This window comes from Mustela erminea, chromosome 6 (genome assembly GCF_009829155.1).
Source record: "Mustela erminea isolate mMusErm1 chromosome 6, mMusErm1.Pri, whole genome shotgun sequence".
Classification (NCBI taxonomy): domain Eukaryota; kingdom Metazoa; phylum Chordata; class Mammalia; order Carnivora; family Mustelidae; genus Mustela; species Mustela erminea.
The window spans coordinates 63,416,875-63,436,107 of record NC_045619.1 but is presented as its reverse complement, the minus strand read 5'-3'; the positions used below and the strand labels follow the sequence as shown (position 1 = coordinate 63,436,107).

Sequence of the window (19,233 nt, the reverse complement as noted above, 5' to 3'; positions counted from 1 at the left end):
CCCAAGGATGGACCGTGAGGGACACAAAGAGGTGGAGATACAGCAGGATCTCCAGGAGAGGGAGGCCTTGGGGGACAGGACAGCAAACTGGACACTTGCATGTGGGGTCTTCCCTCCAGGCTGTGTCATGCTGCCTCAGAATGTTTGTCATGACGGGGGGAGGGCAACAGTTATCTCCACTCTAGAGCTCAGGGTCAGAGGGGAATTTATTTCTCCACGTTATAGATACTGTATGAGTATTTCCTGGTGTGGGAAAAGTCATCCGGACGCCCATCCCACAGGCAAAGAAATAGCAGTCAAGTGAAGGCTTTCCTTTTCTGTTCAGTTGTGATAAGAGTGTGTGGCTGTGTATTTCTCTGGTTCTAACATTTACCAAACATGCTCTAAGGAAATCCTTTGTAATGTGTGTTCGAAATGTTATTGCTAAAATTAAATCTATTTCCCTAGTGGAGGCAGTTTCTGAAGTCCCGAGTCTGGTGCCATGTGTTTCATAAAAGATGTGTGTCCATGGGTGACAAGGAGAGTAACTGGTAGAACTTGAAGAAGAAATGTAATTACCAGCTCCTGGATTTAATTACATGGAAGCCCTGGACATTCTGAACTTTATTACACTTCTCTGTGCCCGTGGGAGTGGGATGAACTGGTGGGATTGGCTCCCAGGTCATCTCTGCAGGACTTCTCTGGAAGGTTCCCTCTGCACCCTCCCTCCTGCTGCTACAGAGACTCCTTGGGCTCTAGGTGTCACGAGACATTTGGCCTCTGGGACCTTCAAATATTGCTGCAGGGAAGAGGTGGGCGAACAATACCTTTTACATTGCTTGAGTTACTGTTCTTAGTGTCTCTCCTGCCCTGAGAGGAGCTGGGGGAGCTGGTCTCTGCAGAATATCAAGAAAGTCTGGGGGAAAAGGCAAGGTCCAGCTTCACATGCAAAGCCTTAGGTGTTCGCACTTGGCTGATTTCTCCATCACTGGTCCCTTAAAACCTAGACTTAAGCATATACACTGATCTCAAGGTCACTATACTCTGCCTCAGTTTATCCTTTTGTGGACTTCATATGTGCATTTGTGGGGGCCCTTTAGTGAGGAGCTGCTTGAGGTCATGGATGATGACTGCTCAGAAGGCAGTCTACACTGTTTTCTACACTGTTGACCTCAAATTAACGGACAGTCACTAGTAGGTTATTTGCTCATACTGTGCGTGGTCCTTCAGCTCTCCATGCAGACCCAGTCCCAGACCTCCACCCTCCTCCCTCTCCTCCATGGGATCCCTAACCAGACTGTCCCAGCACCTTCTCCAGAGCTTCTCAGCCTCCCTTGCTTGCCTGCCTCAGTTTCTCTTTCTCCTTAGCCCCACTCCCCTAGAAGTGTCAGGCTGCATGAACCCTGAGAAGTGAGGGCTGAGCTCAGGCCTCTTAGCATGGCAGCACTGGGTGGGCGATTAGGCGGGGTCCATACCCATGCATGGCCTCTGAGACCCCAGGTGGACCCTGGGAGGCAGCCCCACCCTCTCAGCTTTCTGGACCCTTCTATCAGGAGCAGCTCCTGAGAGGGGCCCAGGCTCATCAGGAACCAGGTGAGAGGGAAGAGGGAAGAGGCTCCTGGAGCAACTATGCAGCCCCCTCCCTGTCTGGCTCCTGCTTCCTGATGCCCCCCCCCCGCCCTGCCTCCTTCTCTCTCTCTGTCTGCTCCTCCCTCCTCCTCCCTGCAGCCCTGTCCGCTTCCTTCCAGCTTGGCCTCCTTCACCTTCACCCCTGTCAGCACATCTGTCTGTCTTTGGGCCTGTTTGTCGGTCTGTCTGACTGCAGATAGTCTGTGGTCTGAGATGTCCCAGGACTGGGTCTGCCCTCAGCTCTCCCTTCTGGCTGTCCCTCTCCCCGCATCCCTCCACCAGAGTCTGAGGGTCTCTCTTCCCATCACATCTGTCTGATTCTCACCCTGTGAGCCATCAGTGTCTGCCCTGCATCTCCTGTTTGTGTCCTGTGCTGTGCTGCCCCCCGCCCCACCTCTGGTCTCTCTCTGCTCGGCCTCCCATCTCTCTCCCTGCTTCTCCTATCTCTGTGTCTCTCAGCCTCTCCCCCGTCTCTGCCTCACACCCCTGCCTCTTCTCCTCTTCCCTCCTCCCCTTCTCAAGGTGCAGACACTTCTGTGACATCACCTGGGTGGGCTCCACCGGCCAGGTCCCCCCATTCTGTCCCCCTCCCCCAGGAGAGGCCTCTGGCCTCACCCCTGCAGCCTCTGCATTCCCCCAGCCCTGGACCCGCTATTGTAATAGGTCCATGCAGTTGGAGGGATGAAGAGAGGGAACATGCAGGGGACATGGGAACAAGGGGACATGGCCAGGGCCACAGCTTGTCTCCTGTGAGAACTGGATGAAAAGAAGGGGGCAGGGATGGAGTTCGGGGAACAAGGGATGGGGGTCACTGAGGGTCTTGTCCATCCACTTCCAGGGAATCCAGTGATTTCCTGACTGGTTCCCTTGGTTACCCTGGTGCCTTAAAATGACATCTCTTATCCTGCCTCTGGCTCTGGTGGCTCCTTATTTTACTCCCATGACTTGTTTTACCCTGATGGATCTTAAGTAGAATGATGTTTAGAGCCTGAACCCAAGCGTCCCCACCTTCTGAAGGTTGTACCCTTGTCTTTCCTGCTTCTCTCTTCTCCAATCTTACCCCTTCCGCACTTTGGGTAGAATTTTTGATTCCCCTCCTTCCTCCCCAATCTCCACCTGGTAAGAAACCAGAACAGTAGTTGGTGGGGGGTGGGCGGTGGAGCCGCAGACAGTAGTGGGAGGGGTGAGGAAGGAGGGGAGCAAGGAGCATCTTGGAGAAGGCTCACAGACCTGGAAGGGCAGGGCAGGGGTACAGAGAGGAGAGGGGTGAAGGCAGTGGCTGCTCCTGTCCTCTGCCACCCCGGCCCACTGTCCAGGGGGCTTCAGCACAATCGAGGGGACGGGTGTGCACGTCAGCAGTATCAAGTAGAGACAGTGCTGCTGCTTTACCTTGAGACGCACAGATTCTTGTGCCCATCACCTGTGCATTCAGCCCTGGGTCTCTAAGTAGGCCCCACTTTCTCCACCTCTGAGAAGTCCTGCCTGTTTGAAGGTTAATGTTCTGGGAAGAAGGAAGCACCTTCCTTTGGTTCCTGTTTCAGGGTCTTGGGGTCCCTTCATTATGATTGTCTAGAGCTGGGAGCTCTGTAGGCAGGGTCCATGTCTTTAGTTCCTCCAGCACAAGGCTCGATGCTCATTCAGTCAGAATATGCTGTGAACACTGAGTCTGTCTTGGGAAACCCCTTGTGGTGAAGCCTGAGCCAGATCCCTTTATTTCTGGAGTGATAGGAAACTGGGGTGAGGGGATGGGGATGGATGGTGGTGGTAGAGATAATTTTAGGAGATTCTGGGAGAGGCAGCTGGGTCGGGGAAGGTGCTTCTTTCATTGTTTGTAGGACTGCTGAGTGGGCTCCGTAGCTGGATCTGGGACTGGCCTCCAAATCACCACAGGCTGGGCTCTACCACGCTCCCCACACTCTCCTCCTACCTGCTAGACCTTCCCCATACCCAGAACCCTGAAGAACTTGTTTAATTCTAAGTTCACACCTTGCTGGGAAAAAGAAGTCCCCAGCAAAGCCCCATTTAAGCCCTCAGTCCACTTCCTCACCCATGCAGGGCCCCACTATCTTCCATTGCCCACTTCCCGCTTTCCTCCAGCATTCCCACTAAACCACCTCCTTCCTACTGTCCTACTGTCACATCCTTCCCAGGCCCTGCCTCCTGAGCACCCTGCCTCTCTGAGAGCCTGAACTCCCTGAGGGCTCTGCTAAGCTCCACTCCAAGTCCTGACTCTGCTTAGCCAAGCTCCTTCCTTGTCCCTGGTTTGGGCTTGCACATTCTTCCTAATTGTTTTTCCTTTGAGACAGAAAAAGCCCATGGGTAAGTGATTTCTTCTGTTTATAGAGTTGGCAGGAAATTGAGACAGAGCCAGAGAGGAAAATGGCCGGGCTGGGAAGGCAAGTTATATGAGGGACCTAGAATAGTCAATAGTCAAATTAGGAGACAGAACGTAGAATGGTGGTTGACAGGAGCTGCTAGGAGGGAAGAATGGGTATGAGTTTCAGCTGAGGAAGATGAACAGGTTCTGGAGATAGTTGGTGGTCGCTGCACAGCACTGTGAAGGTGAAGCTGTCTTGGACCACCCATGTTAAAATCATGACACCCACTCTGAGTACCTCCTGACCTTTTCTTGCTTTCCTTTTCTCGGCTGCACTGATTACAAATCCAACACAATATATATTTTTATTCCTTATGTGTTTATTGTTTGCTTCATAATGTGGGAATGTTAGCAACTTGAGTGGAGGCATGTTTGTGGGTTTTTTTTTTTTTTTTTTTGCTTTATCCACAGTGCTGAATAAATGGGGCCAGTGTATTTATTGAATGAATAAATGAAGGACCATGATTAGACACAGACTTCTAGAGAAGGCACAAACAGAAAAAGAAAATGGACAGATTCCCTTTTTCATTTTGTTTTGTTGACTAATTTCTTCAACTGTTGGGCATGAGACTGAGCCCTCTGTTCATCGTGGCTTTTGCTGTGTTTGCTTTTTCGTATGTATTTGACCTATTTCTACTATGGACATGTTGGTTACACATGCACCACACTTACTACTCTTTCAAGCTCTTGCCTAAACTCAAAACCTCTACTCTTATCTTCCTGACTGCCCACTATCTGAGTTGCAAGGCTGCTCAAGTTAAAAATCCAGAAACTCCGGGGAAGCTCAAGTATCCAAGAAGAAATTATACTTGTTTGAACCACTGATTTGATTGGCTCTGCAGTTTTCATTGTCTGGAAATTTTAAGGAGGAAGAGAGTTTTATACACTTTGGAGAAGCTGTGCTTGGATACAAAGGGATTGATATAATTTCTTGAGACATTGAATTTAAAGTCACTTCTGTTGCTAGGACTTCCAGTGCTATGTTGAACAATAGTGGTGAGAGCGAGCATCCTTGCTGTGCTCCTGATCTCAATGGGAAGGCTGTCAGCTTTCCCCATTAAGAATTATATTCGCTATGGTCTTTTCATTGATGGTTCTTAATGAAATTGAGGAATATTTCCTCTATCCTTATACTCTGAAGAGTTTTAATGAGGAAAGGATGCTGTATTTTGTCAAATGTTTCTTCTGCATCAATTGAGAGGACTATGTGGCTCTTGTCTCTTCTCTTATTTATGTGTCCTATCACATTGATCGATTTCCGAATGTTGAACCACTCTTGCATCCCAGAGATAAATCCCACCTGGTCATGATGGATAATCCTTTTAATGGACTACTGGATCCTATTAGTGATGATCTTGTGGAGAATTTTGGCATTCATATTCCTCAGGGATATTGGTCAGTAATTCTCCTTTTTGGTTGGGTCTTTGCCTGGTTTGGGGATCAAGGTGATGCTGGCCTCATAGAATGAGTCTGGAAGTTTTCCGTCTGTTTCTACTTTTTGAAAAAGCTTCAGGATAATAGGTATTATTTCTCCTTAATGTTTGGTTGAATTCACTGGGAAATGCCCTTAGGAAATGCACCTGAAATAGATGACTGAACATGTTCTAGCTTCCTGTTCCCAACTAGGTTTGGCCCTTTCTCTTAAAACAAACAAAGAAAGAAACAAACAAACAAAAAACCAACTTCTAGGAATGTCAAGATGTAGTAATCAGTACATTTATATATTCGTTTTTTTTCTGTCCTAAATGCCTCTATTGTTGCTTTCTACAATTATGAGCAGATCCTCGTCCTGTGTAGTGAGGGTTGATGGTGACAGTATAGAAATCAGGAGGAGGAGGATTATATATCTTGGTCTTGCCCTCTGGATGCTTCTGGACTGTAACATAATTTCAGTGACACACTCAGAGCTCCAGCAGACAGAAAAGGAAAATTCATTTCAGCTAAGTGATAGGGCCACTATAAATGCTGGCAAGAAGGAGAGGAAGGTTGGAGATGGGGATCAGTCAGGATGGCTTAGGAAATGCTTCCTAGACATGGTGGGAGTAAAGGTTGTAGAATAGGGTTGAGAAGAGCTAGAGGGTCAAGACTGGACAGGAAGGAGTGAGAAGTGCATTCCTGGCAGGAAGGGTGCTTATACAGGGCAAAGACTCATCCCAGGAGGGGTAAGTCAGGCTGTGAGGAGCTGAGTTAGAAAAAAAAAAAAAAAAAAAAAGAAAGGAGGTAATGGACCTGTGTGTAGGGGGAGAATTAGGACAAGGCTATGGCTGCTTGGGGCAGAGAGTCTGGACTAAATAGAAACCATTGAAATAACTGTAGATTATTGGACAGAAAAGGGGCTTTTCTGAATGTGGCATTAGTGGCCAATTTTTTTCTATGTTTTTATACAGTGGATTTGTGGTAGCCCTTTTCAAGGTTCCCAATCACGAGTTTGCTTTCTCTTCTGTAAGGTTGCTTGTTGATGTGTTTTTTCTGTCTGCATTTATTTGTGTCGTAAAATGTGATTATTTACTTTCCAGAGTTTTGGTCTTTGGGTTACTTCTCTGGTATCTTCATACTTTGTCTGTAGGCCCACCATCCCTTGTCTTCAGTAAAAACAGAAAGAGCACATGGACCACCCTGCACAACACAGTTGAGCAAAACAGAAATTATCAAGCATTACTAGTCTCTGATTAGATGGTCCTCCTCTGAGATTCCTACTCAGGGTCCGTGGATGGACTTCAGAGAAGTGTATGACATTTTTTTAAGGTGACCAACCTCAGAGGGGTGTGTGATTCAACAAATGTAAGGACCACTGTTACATCTTTGTTAGGAGGTGGGTGGTTAGAGATGGCTCCCCAGACAGAGAAACATGGTACAAATATCCTTAGCGCCAACTACAGGATCCTCCAGGACAGTTGACAGTTGACAGTTGATGGAGCTGAAGAAAAAAGAGAAATTGGGAAAAGGGAAATGCATTCAGAGGGAACTAGTAGGACAGGTGTCCCATCATCCCTGTTCTTCATCCTCTTTCTAGGAGGTACTCCTTCTCTGTATTCTCCATATCCTGACCATTACAGGGTTCCAGTTCCCCTTCAGATTATATCAACTGAATGTCTGCCATTTATCAGGCTCTGTACCAGGTCCTCTAACAATATTATCTCCTGCAATTCCTATGTTGAATCTGCAGTGCACAGAGTGGAGTCAGTCCCTCCCTCAGTCATGGCATTGTCACACCATTTTTCCCTATTAGGCCCCTTTTCAATGTATTTTATTATTGCCTTTCATCCTTATCTCTGTTCTCATTCCCCCTCTTCACTGGAGGCAGTTGCTTTGGTGTATTTAACAAATGCTCTTCCAGTCTGTGGTCTATGTTTGTTTTAGATACATTCACCCGTTCAACAACTGCAGTGCCCAATTAACTGTGCATTCTGAATTCCACTAAGATTGTGCTTCAGGATGGTGTTCCAGTGACACTCCCACCAGCTGTGTGTATTAGTTTGTATCTTCTTATGGAATTCTCATGTTGATCCAGTGAGAGAGATCGAGTAATGTTCCTAGTGGATGAGGAGATGGACCCATAAAGAGATTAAGCAAATTATCTGAGTTCATACAAGTCACTCTGAAGGGCCAGGGCTCACATCCAAAATTTCTGACATATGTTTATTATCTCCACAATACTCAGCATTGCCTGTTCCAGATGAGGCATCTGTAGACAGAGATTATTATTAATTGTAATAACAATAATTATTATTATATTTGAGCCTTGTATTTCTTTCATTTTTAAAAGATTTCATTTGTTCATTTGACAGAGAGAGGGAACAAGCAGGGGTAGCAGCAAGCAGAGGGAGAAGGAGAAGCAGGCTCACTGAGCAGGGAGCCCAATGCAGGGCTACATCCCAGGACTCCAGTATCATGACCAGAGCTGAAAGCAGACCCTTAATGACTGAGCACCCCTCGAGCCTTGGATTTCTTGATCTTGGTCCAACTCAGTAAGCCTAGGACTCCCCATGTGTTAACAGCAGCATGGATGAGGGTGTCCAACTTGAGTCCTTAACATTCCATGGTGAATCATGAAATAAAACTGTTTCCATTGTCTCATGAAGGCTAGCTAACAAGCTTGAGTTTTAGTGGATGATTTTCAGCCTGCATATTTATAAAGACTAATTGATTTTCAGTGTTTGATTACTTTGGGCCATTTTCAATATTAAGTACTAGATAGATGATATGAGGCCGATATTGTTTGTGAGGCACTGAGCTATGTACTTACAGACATCATTTTACTTACTCCTCACAACTACCCCAGGAGAGACTTACTTTTACTCCCATTTGACTGTTGTGGAAACTAAAGCCTCAAGAGGTGAGATAATTTGTCCAGAATCACTGGGTGAGGTTGAGGTGCGATTTGAACCTAAACAGTCTATCTGAAGAACCTTACTCCTAATGACTCAACTGTGTTGCCTTCCTGTAAAGGAAACTTCTAGAATCTCTTCCCCTTGAACTTGAGGACAATTTCTTGTCACTTGTATGGTTTAGAGCAGCCCTGGGAAATACAGGGCTAGTGGACAAGACTCTCCTAGGGAGAGGATCTGAAGTTTGAAAATGTCCCCAGGTGTCTTCATTATGCGTCCTTCTCTCCCCCAAAGGAGAACCTCTGACCAGGACATGCTATCTAGAATATAGGGCCTGAACGTGATGCCTTCCAAAAAAAGTAGGGATTCTCTATATAGGCATGGGTGGTTTGTTGCTTGTTATTTTTAAACAAGTGTCCTTAAAGGCAAACAATTCTTTAACACTTATGTGTGGTTGTACCTGCCAGGAATGATGTGCAGTAAAGGTTTTACCACAGTTGGTTTCCCCTTCACAGTATCCACTTTGCTCACCTTCCACAAGGAAGGTAATACCATGTGTTATCTTTACCTGATCCAGGTTTATAAAAGTTGTTTGGCTACAGTAGATGTATCCCAATGTCCAATACATAGGAATTCTGGATCATGGCCTCTTTCAGGTTTCTCTTCTCAGTGTGGCCATTTGTTAAAAATATATTTATTGAGCACCTAACTCACAGTCTGATGGAGGAGACAGGAAGCTGACCTAGAATTCTGACACATTAGGATCAATGGCACATGGCGGACGTTGGATACTATGAGAGCACATAGGAAGGTCAGCATAAGGGTTGTGGGAGGCTACCTGGGGAAGCAAATGCTAACCTGGAAACTGAAAGAGAAGTGGGGGTAGCTAAGTGAAAGATTCAAGGGGCAGTAAAGGCAAGGGAACAGGGTGAGTGTCAAATTTCGTAGCTGAAGCAGGAACTGGGCAGGGGATAAGGCTGGACAAATAAGCACAGGTCATATTATGAAGGAAGGAAGGATTGTGAAGGAAGGGCAGTGAGGAACCATAGAAGGGTATGAAGCCTGGTTGGTTGGGGATTCCACGAATAATGTGGACAGATTCTATGAGTTAAGAATTGCCTCTCCTGATCTATCTCTTGTACTTGTTGGTAAATCATAGCATTGAAACTGATGAGTGGCAAATAAGGAGTCTAGATGGAATTGTAGACAGAAGATCTGGCCCATAACACAAAGGTTCTTTTCCATCACCTATATAGAGGACTTTTCAATTTTGACTTGATCTTTTTGTCTTTATAAACCTCTGACAACATTTCCTAAAATTATCTCAAAACCAAAGCCTGAATAGGGAAGAGAGTAGGGACTGCAAAACTTTGATTTTTTTTTTTTTTTTTTTTTTTTTTGTTATCCACTTCTGGGCATTGCTGTGAATTACTCATTGAAAGCTTTGTTCCCTTGAGGAGGGGGCCATTTGAAGAGCAGCAGGGGAGGGGGGGGAAGAAGGAACCACAAGCAGGATTCTTTAATTCAGAAAACATTCAGATAACAGTTTAAGTGAGTTACAAATAACTCCTTGTGAAAAATTCATAGGGAGTTACAAGTGGTTTATATAGAGCATCTTATTAAAACATACGAGTGTTTTGATACAAACTCACAGAGCAGGGCAGAGTCTCCAGGCTTCTGGAAGCTGACATCACAGATGGGGCAGGGTGTGTATAAAGCACAGTGTGGCCAGTGAGGAGACTGTCTTCAGAATTGTGTTCACCTTCTCTCCTGGATCCCAGAGAGGGAGGAGACAGAAGGAATTGCTTAGGTTGTGAACCCCTGAGCTATGTGACTTATTTCTTTTCTCCTTACCCATCACACTGTAATGACTATGGACCAAAAAAAGTGAATTTTTATCTGCTTGCTTTGGACGAGTTTAATGAATGTCAGAATTCACAAAACAGCATTCCTGGCCCCTGCCACCATTTCTCTAGTATTTCTTTCCCAGATAGCCTAGTCCTCTCCTTCTTGCAGGTAGGTATGAAGGCCCTGCCCTTTTCTCCTTCTTCCTTTCTTTTCACATTACTCCTGTGGGCCTAGGTGGGGAAAAGGAAGGGATGGACTATACATTCTACAGCTGTCCAGCTAAAGGGATGAGGAAGAATGAGGAAAAAGGGGGCCCAAATGACCTCTAACCTTGGGTAGCAGATATTGGGGCTAAGAATTTTAAGGCTGGTGATATATATATTTGCTATATATATATCCCTGATATATATACATATATAGCAGATGTATATATCTGATGATATATAACAAAATGGATCTGTAGTTGCAATGAGTCCCTCTAGTCAATAAAACGATGTGCCATAACTCATGCTCAAGCACCACACACACATCCCGTGTGTGAATTCTTGCACAATACTTTCATGTCCTGTTGTGTCTTCTATCTAGTTAGTCCATGAACCTACATCACTTATGAACTCAAATGGGATTTGAGTTTCAGGTGATGTGTAAAAAAAAGGGATGTTGGTTTGCCTGGGTGGCTCAGTCAGTTGGAAGTCTAACTCTTGATATCAGCTTATCAGCCGAGGTCTTGATCTCAGGGTTGTGAGTTTAGGCCCCATGTAGGGCTCCATGCTGAGCACTGAGCCTACTGAAAAAAAAAAAAAAAAAAAAAAAGCAGAATGTTGGGAGGTATTGGTAGTTTTACTGTAGGGAAAGCAGGATTGGTTTTTCTTTGATGTCTTTTGGTGTCACTTTCTGTGATACTTGGGCTGCAGTGAGTTACATGTGACTTTTGAGTTTTGGATGGTTGCTTGAACATCATTGTTCAGTAAATATTTATCATCTCCCAGGCATTCTGGAAGGATAGCACGTGCCCAAAGAAATATGAAGAAGCAGCTTTGAAGCCTGAGCAAAGGACACTGGCAGCTCCAATCCAGGTTGGCTTAACTCAGCCTCACTGATCCAGATCCAACACTCCTGGCTCCCTGGGTTTCTACAGCTCTCTGATCTTTAGAATATTCCTCACTTCCAGCTAGAATGCTGTGTCAGGCACTTCACAGATTTGGTCACAAGCTGGTAAGCAGACGTCCACTGGAGAAAGAAGTATATGAGTTTAAATTGGGCAGAAGACTGAGCACTCTGGATTTAGTGGCCCTGGGTGTGGGCCGCACAGTGGGTGTAGGTGTGTACTTCCTGGCTAATGAGGTGGCTGGTAATCAGGCAGGACCATCCATTGTGATCTGCCTTTTGGTGGCCGGCTTCACTTCATTGTTGGCTGGACTGTGCTATGCAGAGTTTAGTGCCCGGGTTCCCCATTCTGGCTCGGCATATCTCTATACCTATGTCACTGTAGGTGAACTCTGGGCTTTTATCACTGGCTGGAACCTCATCCTCTCCCTTGTTGCTGATGCCTTCATTGTGATCCAGGCCTGGACCTTAACCTTTGACAACCTGACTGGGAACCGGATCTCTGAAACCCTGCAAGAAAACATCTCACAACATATTCCCCAAATCTTTGCACACAATCTAGGCTACTTTGTTGTGGTCTTTCTATTGCTGTTAACGGAATTTCAATTTGTGGCGTTTCATGGGTTCTTCCGAGTTTTTGAAGTGGTCACATTGATAAAACTTTTGGTTCTCAGTTTTGTCATCATTTCTGGCTTCATGAAGGGGGACCTACACAACTGGAAACTCACAGAAGAAGACTACATACAGGCCAGACTCAATGACACCTCTCGCTTGGGCCCTCTGGGCTCTGGAGGATTTGTCCCTTTTGGCCTTGAGGGGATTCTCCATGGATCAGCTACCTGCTTCTATGCTTTTATAGGTTTCAGCATTATTGTTACCAGAGTCAAAGAATCACACAATCCCCAGCATTCTATCCCTATGGGCATTGTGGTTTCACTGCTCATCTGTGTTTTGGTATATTTTGGTGTCTCTGCGGTGCTTACACTGATGGTTCCTTACTACCAGCTTCAACCTGGGAGCACCTTGCCTGTGGCATTTCTCCATATTGGCTGGGCCCCTGCCTACTATGTTGTAACTTTTGCAATACTCTTTAGTATTCTTGTCAACACCTATTGGAGCTTTATGTTCCCCATACGTTGGGTGATATACATGATGGCAGAGGACGGCCTCCTGTTCCCTGTCCTTGCTAGGATGGAAATTGGCACATACATCTCCATTGTGTCCACTGTGATCTTTATCATTATTTTAGCAATCATGGTATTCTTCTTTGAACTCACTGATCTTGTGGACCTGAGGTCAGTTGGGACCCTGGCATCTTATTCCCTGGTAGCTTTTTGTGTTCTTATTGTCAGGTATCAGCCTGAGAGGAGGAAAAAGGAAAATGAAGAAGAGCTTCAGGAAGAGAATGGGAGAAAAGAACTAGAGGTACAGGAGGAGACTGCACCTGCAGAGAAGCTGACTCTAAGGAGACTATTTTTTCCAGGCAGCCCCACCCCAACTCCACTCTCTGGCCGGATTGTCCATGTTTGCTCCTCACTGCTTGCTCTTCTGCTGATTCTCCTCTGCCTGGTGCTGGCCCACTGGCCAGGTCTGCTTTCTGGAGACCCAGTTTCTATCACAGTGGTTGTGTTGCTTCTGGTGGTCATCACTGGGATCACTGGGGTCATCTGGAGACAGCCACAGAGCTGCCCTCCCCTGCCCTTTAAGATCCCCGCTGTGCCTCTTCTCCCACTCCTGAGCATCTTTTTGAATGTTTGCCTTATGATGCAGATGTCAGCTATCACCTGGGCTAGGCTTGGTGTCTGGATGCTGATTGGGTTTACTATCTACTTCAGCTATGGCATCCTGAAAAGCCTGTTTTCTTAACCCCACTTAAGTGCCCAAACTCTAGACCTTGAATTCAGCAGTGCCAGTCCATATTTGATTTTACTTCATCACACATGAAGCAGCCTGGTTCTGCTGCACAATAATGGGGAGTACTCCTGAGCACAGGGCAATCTAGGACTCCTATGAGGTATTGGTGGGGGAGCACTAATTGAGTTTGTACTTAGAGTGGATAAAGGATGAACCTTTGCTCCCCTCTCCCCCATTTTAACAGGACTACTTTTCAATTGTGTCTATAGCTGCTTACTGGCTTAAAAAAAATTAGTATTAAAAGAAACTTGAAAAATCATTTTCCTTTAATCTGGTTAAACCTCCACTAGTGAAAGGGGTACCTGCCTGGCTCAGTCAGGAGCAAGTGACTCTTGATCTCAGGCTGTTGAGTTTGCGCTCCACATTGGCTGTAGTGATTAGTTGTGAAAATATCCAGTAACAGAATTACTGGATCATATGCTAGTTCTATTTTAGGTTTTTTGAGGAATCTCCATACTATTTTCCACAGTGTGTGTACCAATTTACATTCCCACCAGCAAGGCATGAGTCTTCCTTTTTCTCCATATATTCCCCAACGCTTGTTTTTCTTGACTTTTTTATTTTAGTCATCCTGACAGGTATAAAGTGATATCTAATTGTGGTTTTAATTTGTATTTTCTTGATGATTAGTGATGCTTATTATCTTTCCATGTGTCTTTTGGTCATCTATATGTCTTCTTCGTAAAAATATCTATTTAGATCTCTGCCCATCTTCTAATTTGATGATTTATTTTTCTGGTGTTGAGTTATATAAGTTCTTTATGTATTTAGGGTACTAACAACCCCTGATTGGATATATCATTGCAAATATCTTCTCCTGTTCATTAGGTTGCCTTTATGTTTTGTTGTGTTTCCTTTTTTTGTGTGAAAAAGCATTTCAGTTACATGAATTTGAAAAGATATATGCATTCCTAGTTTATTGCAGCATTATTTACAATAGCCAAGATATGGAAGAAACCTTAGTATCCATGGGGAGAGGAATGGATAAAGAAGATGTGGTCTATAAGTATATGCAATGGACTATTAACTCAGCCATAAAGAAGAATGGAATCTTGCCATTTGTAACAACATTGATGGATGGGGTGGGCATAATACTGATAGAAATATGTCAGTCTGAGAAAAATAAAGGCCATATGTTTTTACTCTTATGTAGAATTTAAGAAATAAAACAAAGGAAAAAAAGAAAAAAAAAAAAAGGTAGACAAACAAAGAACCTGCCTCAGACTCCTAAATATAAGGAACAAACTGGTGGTTACCAAAGGGGAGATGGGTAGGACCCTAGATGATTTTAAGAAAAGGAATTAAAAGTACTCTGATCTTGATGATCTTGATAAGAAATGTGTGGAATGGTTGAAACACTGTATTGTACACCTGAGAGTAACATAACAGCACGATATGTTCATTACACTTCAGAAAAAAATAAATAAATACAAGAAACAAGAAAAAAGATAAAAAAAAAAAAAGAGATAAAAGGGTGCCTGGGTGGCTCCATTGGTTAAACATTTGCCTTTGGTTCAGGTCATGATCTCAGGGTCCTAGGATCCAACCCTGCATCATGCTCCCTGTTCATGGGGGAGTCTGCTTCTCCCTCTAACCCTCCCTTCTCCTTGTGTTCCCTTTCTCTAACGAATAAGTAAAATTTTTTTTTTTTAAGACAAAAACTAATGATATATTGTATGGTAACTAACATAAGAAAATAAAAAAAAAATAGCCACTGCCCTTAAGACACTTATATTCTAGGGGCGCCTGGCTGGCTCAGTGGGTTAGGACTCTGCCTTTGACTCAGGTCATGATCTCAGGGTCCTGGGATCGAACCCCACATCGGGTTCTCTGCTCAGCAGGGAGCCTGCTTCCTCCTCTCTCTCTCTTCCTGCCTCTCTGCCTACTTGTGATCTCTGTCTGTCAAATACATAAAAAAAAAAAGGACACTTATATTCTAATACTAGGGGCAAAGCATAGCTGTAACACAAAGTAGAAAGTGTTGTCATAACTAATATACAGATAAAGAGTCTTGGGATTTCAGAGTGGAGGATGATCATTTGTGGCTGGCATAGAGGCAAGGGTTGATTAGTGAAATCAGAGAAGACTTTGTAGGAATAGCATTTGAGTTGGCTCTCTTCAGGGATAGAATTTTCCACACATGTGCAGCAGGGAGAGAGTCCAGGCAGAGAGAACAACTCCAGGAAAAGCACAAGAAAATGAAGCCATCTTCAGGGCATATTTAGCAGGCTATGTAGCTTAAACCTTGGCTGTGTAAGGGGACAACAGAGCATGCACAGGTGGACTGGGGCCAGAGTTTTCCCCTGTGCACAAAGCCCTTTGGCTTTGAACCCATTGCCCATGCTGAAAATCCCTGGGGTTCATTCTTGCATTGGCAAGATCTGCATTCTTGGACTTTAATGTTTCTGTATTGTTGTCTGTTCTGGTCCACCTGCTCAGAAAGTATACCACAAGAGACATGTGTCCTGGGTTCTGGTCTTGTTTCTACCACTAATTAGCAGTGTGACCTTGGGGAAGTCACTCAGTTGCTTCTATGCTCTGATTATTTATATGTAGCAGGAGAGGTCACAACTGATCATTTCTCAAGTTCCATTTCCTTAAAAAAATCCTAGGATTTCCTCTGGTCTTTCTGTCCTGTTATTCTCTCAACTAGGTCTCTTTGGTGCACACGATCTGAACCTGCATCCTTCACTACAACCCATTGCTGGATCTGTAGAAGTCCAATAAATAACACCCCATTTCCCCCTCCTGTGTTTGGGGCCAATTGATAATCATGACATAGAGAGAGATGATTAAATCTTTAGCCTTATGTCTGCAGCACAATTGTCTTGATAATCCCACATCACTAAATTAGACAGAATTCTTCCTCATCACAAGGAGTGCTGAGTACCTCCTGCCTCACAACACAGGAAAGAAAGCTGCTTTTATTAGCTTTTCTTCTGTAAGAGTAGGTTGGACTGTATGTGTCCTATGAGCAGGTTGGTTCTGGATTTAAAAAAAAAAAAAAAAAGGAAATCACCAAAAACTGGAAGGGGCTGAACTGGGAATGTTCAGTGCTATCTCTTCAACCCATTAGTCAAAGTCAAAGTGAGAAAGTGAGAGAGGGAGTGGTGGATAGAGGCCAGGAATAGTTCTTTGCTGGATGATGCTCAACCTTCAGCTGGCGTCACCTCACCTGGAGGGCTTATGAAAACACAGGTTACTGGGCTCTCATCCCCAGTGTTTGGAATTCAGGAAGTCTGGGTGGGGCCCAGAACTTGAACTTCTAACAAGTTCCCAGGTGATGCTGATGTTTCTGGTCCTGGGAAACCAAAGCTCCACGGGAAGCTCCCCACAGGTAAAGACAAAGGGAGGGAAAGAAAGGTGACCTTTGATCACTTACCTTCATTTAATGAAATGCTTGGATTAAAATAGAACTTCCCTATGACCCTGCAATTGCACTACTGGGTATTTACCCTAAAGATACAGATGTAGTGAAAAGAAGGGCCATTTGTACCCCAATGTTTATAGCAGCAATGGCCATGGTTGCCAAACTGGAAAGAACCAAGATGCCCTTCAGCGGATGAATGGATAAGGAAGATGTGGTCCATATACACAATGGAGTATTATGCCTCCATCAGAAAGGATGAACAGCCAACTTTTGTAGCAACATGGACAGGACTGGAAGAGATTATGCTGAGTGAAATAAGTCAAGCAGAGAGAGTCAATTATCATATGGTTTCACTTATTTGTGGAGCATAACAAATAGCATGGAGGACATGGGTAGTTAGGAGAAGGGAGTCAGGGGAAATTGGAAGGGGAGGTGAACCATGAGAGACTATGGACTCTGAAAAACATTCTGAGGGGTTTGAAGTGGTTGGGGGGTGGGAGGTTGAAGGAACCAGGTGGTGGGTATTAGAGAGGGCACGGATTGCATGGAGCACTGGGTGTGGTACAAAAACAATTAATACTGTTATGCTGAAAATAAATTTAAAAATGATTTTAAAAAATACCATCATTTATCCTTGTACACTGGGGAAATCAGAATGAATCATTTAAGAATGTATATGATTATAGAATCACCGTAATGTACACTTTAAATATCTGACAATTTCTTTTATCAATTGTACCTCAATAAGGATGAAATAAAAAAATAGAATACCACAGTTATCTATTTGTCTTGCTTTGTTGTTGTTGTTGTTTTCCTGATTATAAATCATAAGTAAGGAGTGTATCTTGTTCACTCCCCCAGAGCATCCATCTGGAGGCCAGGCACATAATGAGCATTAAATAAACCCATGTTAAATTGAATTGAGTCTGAAACTTTTTTTTTTTTTTTTTTTTTGTATAGAAAATTCTGCTTCCCTTCAGGCTAGCACCTTGCTACTCCTTAAAAACTATCTTCTGGGAAACTTCCATGACAAACTGCATTTCTCTCCATCCAGAGCTGTCTGTACCCTGCATCTAGAGCTGTGCTCAGGCACATGTAGTTTTGCCTTTGTGTGGTTATGCCTGAGTTCTAGTGACTCTCCTATCATTCTATCACAGTGGAATCTTGCTCAAGGCAAGGAGTAGATTCTATATTTCCTCTAGATCCAACAGTAAGAACAGTGTTGTTCATTCTAAGAACAACAGAGAAGATACAACCCTGGAACAAGAGAATGTCCAACCTGTCCTCCGACGGTCATGCTCCATCTCTTCCCATGGAATGTGGTGAGGGAATAGAAGGAGTGCAATTGATAGAAGACCCAACCAGCTGTACCTGATTCCAGGGAGAATGGTTCCAGTGTGGGCACAGCAGATACCTCTTTGAAGATGTCAGGATTTTATGCTTGCATAAAATGGCCAGGGTTTTTCTACTTTATTTATGTATGGGGCATGCCCTGGGAAGGAGGGATGGATGATTCTTTCTTACTTACTGAATTTCTCAACTTCCCAACAGGAAGTAGGTGGATCCAGGTAAACCTAAAGGCAAGATCACCCATATACTTAGCTACCCCTTTAGCTACTTCTTTGAGGGACTGATGCAATAACCTTGTGAGAGCATCTAAGATTCTTTGGGGAAAGAGAATTTACATCCCACATGGGGGAAAAATGGACTGAACAAGAACTTAATAACTGGATAGGGATTGAGACATCATTATTCTGGAAGGGAAGCTCTGAGTAGAATCTGAGAGAGAGGTATTGGTCAAGAGACAATTCCTAAAGGGGTGTGGCTATGGAACAATTTGAGAAATAAAAGAGGGACAGGTATTTGGAAGAGAAAGACCTTTAAGAGTCATGAAAGATGAGACTCTTGTGAGGGATGTGTTTGCACATTTGAAGGGAATTTATGAGCTGGGTTTGTGTTGTATATTATGCCATTGTGTGAGATTCCTGAGTTAAGGAGGGATGAGATATGATTATTAACAACCATCTGGAGGATAGACAGATAGAAGGATGTGGACACATAGACTCTTCCTGGGAGACAGCTGTAGCATCTGCTACAGCCATGTAGATCCTGCTCCTCATGGTGTGGTCTATGGAGCAGCAGCCAGGATGTCAGCTGAGAGCCTGTTAGAAAAGCAGATTCTCAGGCCCCAACCCAGACCTAAAGAATCAGAATCATCATTTTTAAATGGCTCCCAAGTGATTTATATGGTCTTTCAATTTTGAGAATCACTGGCCTTAGTGATATCCACACTAGGTGTCTAGTCTCAGATGAGAACTATGGAAGGTCTAAAAACTTTGGAACTGGGCTGGGGAAGTAGAATTTGGGGAAGAGGGAGAAGTGTGGGGTCTGACTGCCCTCCTGTCTCCAGGCCTCTCATGCCAGCTACTATGGCAGATTTTGTCACTCTGACCACTTGGGGAAAATTCCTACTGTGCCCACTCTGGTGTCTGCCTGGTACTCAGAGGCTCCTCTGGTGCCAGCTTTGCATGGGTCAGGACTGGTGCCAATTATTTTACCACTTTTCATATGATGGCTTGAAAGGGAATGGGGGAAGGTCAGATTAGTCATGCACAGGCTCAGGGTTGGGCTGTCCCTTAATAAAATGTGTGATAACTTGATACTAATTGAGGAGCCTATGG

The 19,233-nt window shown here is 44.4% G+C and overlaps 1 protein-coding gene across 1 annotated transcript; it reads left to right on the top strand.

Annotated features, from left to right (window-relative positions):
* Positions 1-3,819: 3,819 nt before the first annotated feature.
* On the top strand, positions 3,820-13,200 carry LOC116593357 (cationic amino acid transporter 3-like). Its single transcript, XM_032347507.1, has 2 exons — positions 3,820-3,927; positions 11,151-13,200. The coding sequence occupies exon 2, from the start codon at positions 11,338-11,340 to the stop codon at positions 13,132-13,134; it is 1,797 nt and encodes a 598-aa protein (XP_032203398.1). The 5' UTR covers positions 3,820-3,927; positions 11,151-11,337; the 3' UTR covers positions 13,135-13,200.
* Positions 13,201-19,233: the final 6,033 nt, after the last annotated feature.